This window comes from Anneissia japonica, unplaced genomic scaffold (assembly GCF_011630105.1).
Source record: "Anneissia japonica isolate Jap-2015-1 unplaced genomic scaffold, ASM1163010v1 scaffold1951_len603592_cov169, whole genome shotgun sequence".
NCBI lineage: Eukaryota > Metazoa > Echinodermata > Crinoidea > Comatulida > Comatulidae > Anneissia > Anneissia japonica.
The window spans coordinates 25,192-35,816 of record NW_022741522.1 but is presented as its reverse complement, the minus strand read 5'-3'; the positions used below and the strand labels follow the sequence as shown (position 1 = coordinate 35,816).

General features: G+C 33.8%; 1 protein-coding gene across 1 annotated transcript; it reads right to left on the bottom strand.

Annotated features, from left to right (window-relative positions):
• Positions 1–4,141: 4,141 nt before the first annotated feature.
• On the bottom strand, positions 4,142–10,625 carry LOC117118737. The gene is made up of 2 exons (XM_033263416.1): positions 10,551–10,625; positions 4,142–5,328 (listed from the first exon to the last, which is right to left on the bottom strand). The coding sequence occupies exons 1-2, from the start codon at positions 10,557–10,559 to the stop codon at positions 4,888–4,890; spliced, it is 450 nt and encodes a 149-aa protein (XP_033119307.1). The 5' UTR covers positions 10,560–10,625; the 3' UTR covers positions 4,142–4,887.

The window sequence follows — 10,625 nt, the reverse complement described above, 5'->3', positions numbered from 1 at the left end:
AGATGACAAAACCGCCGACGAGTATCCAGAGTAGTGTACGACCTATGTAGGAGTACCCCGAGTACTCTACGAGCTACCTATGAGTTCTTCGAGTTTACTACGAGTTATCTACTCGTGGCGATAATTTTGAACATGTTCAAAATTAGCGCCACGAGTTCAGAGCTGCTACGAGTAGGTAAGAGTTCTCTCCGAGCTTTCCGAATCGTCCTACGAGTTTTTGCCGAGTTTGCCGAGTAAGCAACTCGGCAAACTCTTGTAACTCGAATGCTGGAAAAACCCCTAGTGGGAGAGGGGATGGGCTAATTTATTCGTGCGAATCGAAAGCGTTGGTGCATGTGCATTCCTATCGGAGTTTTTGCGAAGCGATAAAATGCGCAACCAATCAGAGCTCAGGAAGCGAACCGACGCTTTGATTCGCGCGAATAAATTCGCCTAGTGGAAAACCAGCTTGATAATAATAATAATAATAATAATAATAATAATAATAATAATAATAATAATAATAATAATAATAATAATAATAATAATAATAATAATAATAATTTATATAGCGCCAATTTCAACTATACCGAAGTAAAAATCAAAGGCGCTTAACATTTAGATGGTAAAAAGGTGCGTCTTAAGTTTTGTCTTAAACATAGCAACTGACGGTGATTGGATAATATGTTTAGGCAATGAGTTCCAAAGGGATGCTGCGGAAAATGAATATGATCTAGAACCAAAGATCTTGGAACATCTGGTTGTATCATTTGAGCACCACCTATTGAATCTATATTATGGCGCTATTACATCTTAATCAAGTGTCAGTAAACGTCATTCTCATACGAGAGTATTCCTATACGAGAGTATTTTTTGATTCTCCGATAATAATATTTACCAAAAATATTACAATATATGATAAAAATGACATTATTTAGATAAGGCAATTAACTGATTAAAAATGAATGACATTATGTCAAGCTAAGACAATTTTAATTCTCATAGTGCTACTGTATGTTCAGCCATGTTACCTCATCTTAGCCCAACCATGGAGGGGTTCCATGCACTCGGCAGTGGCGTAACGCCTAAGCACTCTCATGCGGCGGTCCGCAGGGGCCCCGAGGGGGCCCTACCTATTATAGGTTCCTCGATCTAGCACCCTGACCAAAAAGGACTTTGTTGATAAATAACACCATAATGTGTCTCTGAAATCGACATTAGGGGGCATATATCATATTATAACTATTAAACCATGGGGGGGGGGGTCTGAGGTGGTATAGACTCAACTGTGAAAATCCCTCCCAGGACTCAATTTTCTGGATTCATATTATATCATTTATTCGTCGTTAAAAACATTTAGAATAACAATGCACATCTAAAATCCCATGATGGAATTGGTGACGGGGCCCGAAAAGGGCCCCCAGTTTCAGAAATACACAGGGCCCCCGACCCCATCGTTACGCCACTGGTACTCGGCACTCTCTATAATATCTTACACAGACTTTAACATACATCTTACTATTAAAATAATTACCAACCATTTTCAAGTCTAGAAGTGACATTTCTTGCATGTTAGGATTGAGGTGGACATTGATACACTTAGTGCCCTTCATCTCCCTTTTCCCCACAAAAAATAAATAAATAAATAAAAATGTCAAACAACTGTTTTCACTACTAGCATCATAAATTCAAAGTTCAACGCTTCAAAGTTTTATTTCGCAAACGTATTTAACTGCGAGTGCGTTGCAGTTTGAAGACAGTTGTTGGTCATAAAGATCCACATAAACACAACCGCGTGCTGTTTTAGTGTCATCCTGTACAGAATATTCACCAATATCGATCATACTCCCATTCCTGTAATAGAAGGTCGATCCGTCCAATCCAAATAGAAAAAAAAAATCCAAGGAGGAAAATGATATATGGCCAAGTCATTCTGGGATGTCACGAAGATACAGGATGCAGCCTTGTGCCAATGGTGTGCCTACTTCTCGCACAGCTTCTTTCTGCAGTTCTATTCAGATTCAGATCCTCCTCGCTGGTGCTTACCTTAATGCATCGGTTTCCAGGAATAGTGTACCAGGTGGATGGACAACTGCTGTCACACACAACATTAAGAAGTAGCAGAATCACGAATTTTTCCTTTGACGAACAAAGTGGATTTTCTTTTACATTCAGTGCTGGTGTCCTTTAATCATTTTTTTCTTATGCCATATTTATTATGGTTTTTAAAGTACACTTAAAATATTTATAACAATCACGGCACTACATAAAGCTGCGTTTTAACTTGCCCTTTCCATTTCTAGGCTCTATGAAACAAACATGTTTCGGCAGAAGGTACATCTTCAGCGAGGAGATTGCACGCAGATAAATCCTATTTTTAGGAAAGTATTTATTTAATTAATTCCTTTATTGAATTATTTTTTTCAAAACTGATATAACGCCCCTTTAATGGTTAATTATGCTCAAAGCACGTACAATACAATATTTACAAGTTAAAAGTGTGTAAAACATTAAAAAATAGAATAAATATATAAAATATTAACACTTTTAAGCAAGATAAAAATGTACCAAAATAAAATGTTTAAGACAACACGGAGGAATAAGTTACACGTAGTATTACTGTATATGTTGTGAGTCGTTATCTTTTAAAATAGGATTAGGCCTACCTGTGTGCAATTTTCACACTGATGATGGCAGTATACCAGCGAAGTCTACAATCACAATGCGTTTACATAACGTCATGAGTCAACAGTTTTGATTTTACAATGAATACAGGTCTCCAGCTAATACTCTAAATACAGAGGAGCGACGAAGAATTACAAAGTCAAGTCACCCACACCCGATTAGACACTTTGATCCATGCTGTTAAGTTTAATACACAACAGCAGCAGCACCACCAACACCACCACCACCACTACTACAATAAGTGCAGTATCGTCAGCAGCAACAGCTGCAACAGTAGCAACAGAAACAGCAACAACAACAACAACAACATCAACATCAACAACAAAATCAACATAATCAACGACATGTTAGATTTATATAGCGTTTTATGGTACCAACGGAGTTAAATCCCGGTTAGGTCACCGATTTTATTTTTTACATTGGCAGATTCCTTTTCTGTAACTTTCAACATGAATTTACATGCACTCAAAGCATCATTGCAAGATGATTTAGAGGTTATCTATATTAAGAGACAGGTCAGGTTAATGTGCGTACGAGAAAGTTTCCTAGACAATTTGCAAATATCAAATGTACATTATTACGTTTAAAATTGTATGATTGTTTTTAATATTTTCCAGGCTATAGAGTTCCACAACTAACAACTGAAAGAAATTGTTCGGTTGTGTCTTCCAAAACCATTATAGTGGTCTCTAAAACAGAGGGGGCCTTTATTTGGTGAGAGATGAGCTAATTTCAAAAGATAAGTATTCAACATTTTTCTACAGCACCCTTAAAGATATGCTTTTAAAAATTAAACATTAACTTCCTAATTAAAATTACTGTACCCCTAAATGTTCTGTAATTTACTGCAAGACGATCCATAATTTACGGATGTCTAAAATTGGTTGGAATTAATTAATAATATGCAAAACCCGTAGAAAGAGAATGTGCTTTTTTTCAGATTCAGATTTACATTTAGATTCATATTCTATATTCGTCTTATGTTGGTAAGCATATGGATTTTTCCTGAGTTATTTCTTTTATTTATTTTGTTTATACCTTTTCTCTCCTAAACGGAGAGTTTATGTAAGTATAGGCTTCTTCCCCTTATAAAACAATAAAACAAAATAATTAGTGCTGCAAATAATTCTGTCTTTTTTTTAAAGGAAAGTAAACATATTTTGAGAATTGGTTTGTTCACTTAATATTAGACATGAGTAAGCATAATTTATTGATAGACGGATAAGTGAAAGATATTTGTGGAATAAACTTCTTTCTTAATTAGTATATATGAGACAAATGAAAAGAAAATAGATCTCATCCTCAACTAAATTTGTTACATATTTTGCATATGCGATATTGCTGTGAATGAGAGTAGAAATAGTCAGATAGTATAAAGTGAGAAATCAGTAAGAATGATTGAAATCAATAGGCTACGCAAGATAGGGTAATAAGAGTAAATACAGCTGGAACAAACAACATTACCAAACCCACAATGTTATTTTGACGTTCAATCTTCTTCTTTATTCCATACCTTGACCGAGACTTTAGGTGACCTCTTTGTTTCGAACCCTGTTACGGGACAAGATGGTAGCTAATGTGACTCCTCAGCTGTCTCTTTATAAAAATCTGAGTATTAATTAACCAATTACCAGAAAATGAAAAACAAGATTTATTTGTTTTCATATTCTGTAGGTCTACGCCTATCCAAACTGGTTTTCATATATTGCCAGTAGACCTACGCCTAACACAAACTAGTCTAATACATAATCACTGTAATGGTTGATAACTATTTTGCTGTCTTGGACTTTGAGAGAATCGGGATGGTTTCGGGGAAGACATAGCTAATAGGCCTACTTTGAAGTTAGGTTAGTCAATGTCAGTCAATTTCCTTTTAAACATCTTCAGACTAAGTTTCAAAAAACATATTTTCAGACTGTCAAAAATAATTTTTCTTTTAATGTTTCTTTTTTATAATTATAGTTTTCATTTTGATTTTATTTTGTAAGTCACTGTATAAAAATGTTTTGCTATGCCTATTAAACAAATTAATATACATCTTACTATTAAAGTATGGTCTTTATTAAAGACAGTTTTAAGCCTGAGAGTAGCCACATATCTTTATAGTTTCCCTCAATATCAATCATGTTCGGATTGAGGAGAACATTGATACACCTATCCCGCCTGTACTTTCTTTTCTCAAAAAATGTCAAAAAACTTATTCCATTACTAGCATTAAACATTTTATAATTTCATTTCACAAATGTATCCAACTTCATTATCCCTGCAGTCTACATGCACTTCTTGGTTAGACAGGTCCACCTCAATACAGCCGCCTATTGCGAAAGCGGGAACAGTTAATAAAGAATACTCATCAATTTCGAACATACTTCCATTGCTGTAATAGTAGGTGGATCCGTCATAGTTCCAATCCAGGTAGACAAATTGTACCCAACGCTTAAAATTATATAATATGGCCATGTCATTTGGTGATGTCACGGAGATATATGATGCAACCTTTGTGTCAATTGTGTACTTCTCGCACAGCTTACTGTCTAGAATTTTATTCAGACTCGTCTTGTCTCCGATTACCTTGATGCATCGGTTTCCAGGAATGGTGTACCAGGTGGTCGGACAACTACTGTCACACAACACAAAAAGAAGCAGCAAAATCAGGAATTTTACCTTTGGAGAATAAAATGGATTGTGTTTGACGTACAGTGGTGGCATTTTTCAATTATTTTCTTTTTCCATATTTCTTACGCTTTTTCAAGTATACAATACCCTTTAAATATGTAAAACGATAACGGAACTACATGATGCTCATGTTAGGTGTAACGCTGGATTATAATTTGCCCTACCATAGCTAGGCTCTATGAAACGAATATAATTTGGAAGTTTCTACACTTCCATTTTCACTGCGGAGATTTTACGCAACCAATCTTATTTATAAATGAGTATTTATTTTATGAATATAAGTATATATTTATATTTAGATTCATATTTTATATTCGTCTTATATTATTAAGAACAATATTTTTTTTGAGTTATTTCTTTTATATTTTTTTGTTTTTTTTTCTCTCCAAAATGGAGATTTAGTATAGGCCTCTACCCCTTATGCAAATATAAAAACACTTAATTAGTTAGTGCTGCAAATAAAATAAAAATTTAAAACTCAATTGCTCTGAACCTTGCAGAAAGGGCATAAATAGCACCCTTTACTGATTTGTGTGGAAACATGACAAAATATGATGGTCTAATCTAATGCTATGTTTAAATCAACGATAATAGTTCAACTTATATTGTGATCTCATTATTTCATAATATTTTTTATTTTTCAATGTTAGTAACTCTCAATCTACGATCATTAAGATTATCTTATGATCATTATATTTATCATAAATATATTGATCATGCCAACCAAATCCATATAAATAAATTGTTAAATTTCATTGCCCAGCACACTTCGTTTCTTTCTTAATTGAAATTCATAACAATTACACAAATATCTATTTGGATCATCTGAAACAACTTGCAACCAAAACAGTAGAGATCCTGACTAAGATATGTATGCACTTTAATAGGAGAGTATATCTCAACTGACATAGACTAATATGAACCTGGGAACAACATGGGATGTGTGCCAAAATATGTATCCGGGACGAACAGCCTTAAAATGGCCACACCTATGTTTAAATGGTAACACCCCTTTTTCATTGGACGCTCTACATTAGGCTAGACTATGTTATATTGCAAAAAATGTTTTTTTTTTCTTTTATTAAAGAACACACATACGATGAGGGGGATAACATTTCAGAAATCTCAACTTCGAAGTCCCGTTCATATGGAAATTAGCTTAAATATGCAAAGTAGGGGTTACGCCCCCTTCTTTTACGCCCCCTTCTTTTAGGAAGTGCTACATTAACTGTAGGCTAGACAAACTGAACATATTGTAAACAAGGGTTTTCTTAATTTATTGAAGACATATGAGGAGGGGTGTATAAAGTAATACTTTAAACCAGTGGATCCCAACCTGGGGTCTGCGAAAAATAATTGGGGTCCGCCAAGTCAAAGGGGTCGGCAGGGGTCCGTGGAGAATGTGGGGTCCGTGGAGAATGTGGGGGTCCGAAAAAATTGTGGGGTTCCGCTAGATTATTAGAACAGCATTTTAATGATTCCATTATTTTTTCTTGTCTTACAATAGTGTGATCATGCCTTGAGAAATAATGAAATCCCTTGATAGGCATGACTTCGTTCACTCTAAATTGTTTTAATCGGCATTATTTTTTAATTCCAATATTTTATTAGTGATCTGATAGAATCTTTTATATTACTTTTTATGTTCTCTATGTAAATATGTTTAGTATAAGAGAGCAACTTGATAGTGGCAATCCTCAGGTAATGTACATCTTGTTTCAACTCTTGTATTGGATACCTAGATATTGAACAAAATTATAAAATCAGGACGGAGCCCTAAATTTGACAAAATTAAAAGTAAATGGGGGATATATTACATTCAAATTTTGAGTCTGTCAGTGTCATTTCCGGCCATCTACAAGTGCCATAAACATAAAAAATTTCCTACCTCAGCCCCACCCTGGTAAACCCCCTATCTGTAAAATTTACTGTCTGACATGCACCCCTCCCCTCATGTCTATGTAGAATTCCAAGATCCAAGGTGTCGTAATTTAGAGAATCATCCATAATCTTATTGGTGGAATATCATATATCGCCCTAAATTGTAAACATTAAAAAGTAAACGGGGGTGGCGGTAAAAGAAAATTACCTTTAATATTGAGTCTGACAGTGCCATTTCCTGCCATCTAGAAGTGATATAGGCATAAAAAAAATTGTACCTCAGCCCCAACCATGGTAGGGCTGAGGTGGTTTCTATTTCGAATTCCACGATTCGTCATTGTTTAATGATGTACTTTCGTGGCGAATTATCTTCTATCAGTAGGCCTTATCTTATTGCTGGGATATGGACAATGAGTACTATTTGGACATGGGGGTTGGTGAAGATTTTGACATGTCTAGAAGGTTCCGCGAACGCAAACAGTTTGGGAAACAATGCATTAAACCGTAAGCTATTCCATCGAAATATATTGCAAACAAGGGTTGTTTTTATATAAATGAATGCCCATGATGGGAGGATAAAATTGCAAAAATTACACTCTGGTCAGATATCCTGCTCATATGCAAATTAGCTTAAATATGCAAAAAAAGGAGAAAATTATAGGTTAAGCCCCTTTTTTATTTGAAGTACCTCTTGAAACAGTAGGCAAATATTGCAAAGATTTGTCTTTTATAAACACATATGATAAGAGGGATAATAGAAACACACCGTGGTCACATGTCTAATTCATATGCAAATTTTCTTAAATATTCAAAGAAATTTGAGCCATGCCCCTTTTTATTTGAATTCGTACTTTAAATAGTAGGCGAGATAATCTGAAAATATTGCAAACTAGAGTTTTTTGTTTGTACATAAATACAATTGAAGAGGGGATCACATTTTAGAAATATCACTTTAATCACACAAGTCCCCTTTAGATTGTCTAGATTTTTGGTAGCACTTCAAATAAAAAAGGGGCGTGACCCATGTGATCACGATGTGAATTTTGAGATTTCATCTCATCATACGTGTTCATTTATAAAAAAATAAAATAAAAGCCCTTCTTGTTTGCAAAATGTTCAGATTCTATTGCCTACTTATTAAAGATAATTTGCTTATGAACACGACGTGTGACTACAGTGTGATTTCTAAAATTGTATCCACTCAACGAGTATTTTATTTATAAAAGAAGAACCATTTTTTTGGTGAATATCTAGATTGTCTAGCCTACAGTTTAAAGTGGCCGTTCAAATTTGCCTTATTTTCCCCTTTTTTGTGACATATTTAAGCTAATTTTCATATGAACAGGACACGTGAACATGGTGTGATTTCTCAAATTTTATCCCCTCATCACATATCTTCATTTATAAAAGAAAACCCTTGTTTACAAGATGTTTAAGTTGTCTCGTTTACTGTTACAGTAGTGCTTCCAATCAAAAAGGGGGCATGGCCTTTATTTTGCATATTTAGGCTAATTTCCATATGAATGGTGATTAATATGAGATTTCTGAAATTTGATCCCCTCATTATATGTTTTCTTTTATAAAAGAAAAAAAAAACATTTTTTGGAATATGTTCATAATGTCTAGCCTACTGTTTAAAGTAGCACTTCCAATGAAAAATGGGGCGTGGTCATTTTAAAAAGGTGTGGTCATTTTCTGGATGTTAACTATACAATTTGATGCGTAGAGGTTGTCTGCCTACGTCGGCGTGTAGCCCATATATTCGGGGCATTCCTACCGATACCTAAAATAAGTCTACACAATTTTGTATGGATAGTTTTAATTTTAAGATTATCAAGCATTTCCTAGAATTAACATCCTTAAGTTCGGATTTAAACATCAAATATGATTCCATGAATTAGCTAGCAGGTAAATATTAAGAGAGATTGTGGTTTACTAAATTTTTACAGTAAATAAAGATTTTTGAGTTATTTAGGATTGTGTTATCAAAATTTCCGTTTGAATTAAAAACAAACCCTAAATGGATAAATGTTATAACTGTTTCAATTTCATTGCCTTTATATAACATTTTTTTTAATATTTTTAAAATTTTCCACCTTTCTTAAATATAACATTTTTTACAACATTTACAGTAAGTGACCATGTATAACATTAGTATGCAATTATGTCAAAAAGTTGTTGCAATCACTTTACCGTGTCTCTGGCAATAAACAGATCGTCTGCATAAAAGATGATTAATGTAACAGTCATCAAACTGCATCTTATTTTTATTTTGAATAAACGGATAACTACTATCATTAATAAATATATGGAAATAGTGATGGACTCCAACTAAGCATTTAAAAGGATAACTTAGTTTGCTAACAATTTTGACGGGGCAGATAAGTTGATAAAAAGAAAAATTGTTTCATACATTCTACCACTGACTATTTGTTTTAATTTATGTAAAAGATAAATTGTGGTTAACAGAATCAAACACACCACTTAGATCAATGAAACAAACAACAATTCTCGTTTTTTAGTTAAATATCTTGAAATGATAGTTTTTAGAAAGAAAATATTATGTAATGCTCTGTAACCCTTCCTAAAACCCGGTTTTTCCTCGTGGACTATATTAGTTTCTACAATATTAGAAAGTATTGTTTTGTACACAAAGCGAGTTTTATTCAACAGACATACTCATCTAACAAATCCTTTGTTATATAACTGAATCGCACTAGGCAGATTTTTCTGTGCCTGTGTTTTTTACCATTATATATACTGAACTTCTGCCTGATCTATTGTACTGCTGTTTAGAGGATGTGGTTCTTTTTCATTTTCAATCATCTAAATGTATTTATCATGGCAGAGTTACATAACTTTGAGCATTGAGGTAGGCACTCTTTCTTTTCTTTTCAAGCATTTTCGATTTAGATTTTTAACACCAGATGTAGCCTACGACTTGACTGAAGTCAATGAAAGACGAATCTGGTGGTTCTTCAACGAGTTACCTTGTTGTTCTGGTAATAATGGAGCCCAGATAGTGTGACATTATTCCAGTAAAGGGTGAAACGGAGTAAGATAGTCAATACGATTTTTATTTCTTTACTACAAACATGAAGGTTCATTCTGGTGAATCTTGAAATTTTGTTTATGCCATGTATTGATCATACATATGCCTATTCGAAATACTTAATATAACATGTTACCGTAAGCTAATTAAATGAAAAACAGAATGAAAATATACTTTCCTACGTAGACGCCCATAAATCAGTAACAAACTTTGTATATATATTATTTAATTTAAAGTACAGTATCTAAATAATATATGTATCCAGATATTGACTTACTTTTTCCATGACAGCGCGAAAAAATATCGGTTTATAACTCGGTTAATATCCTGACATTAAACAGTAAGTTGTTAT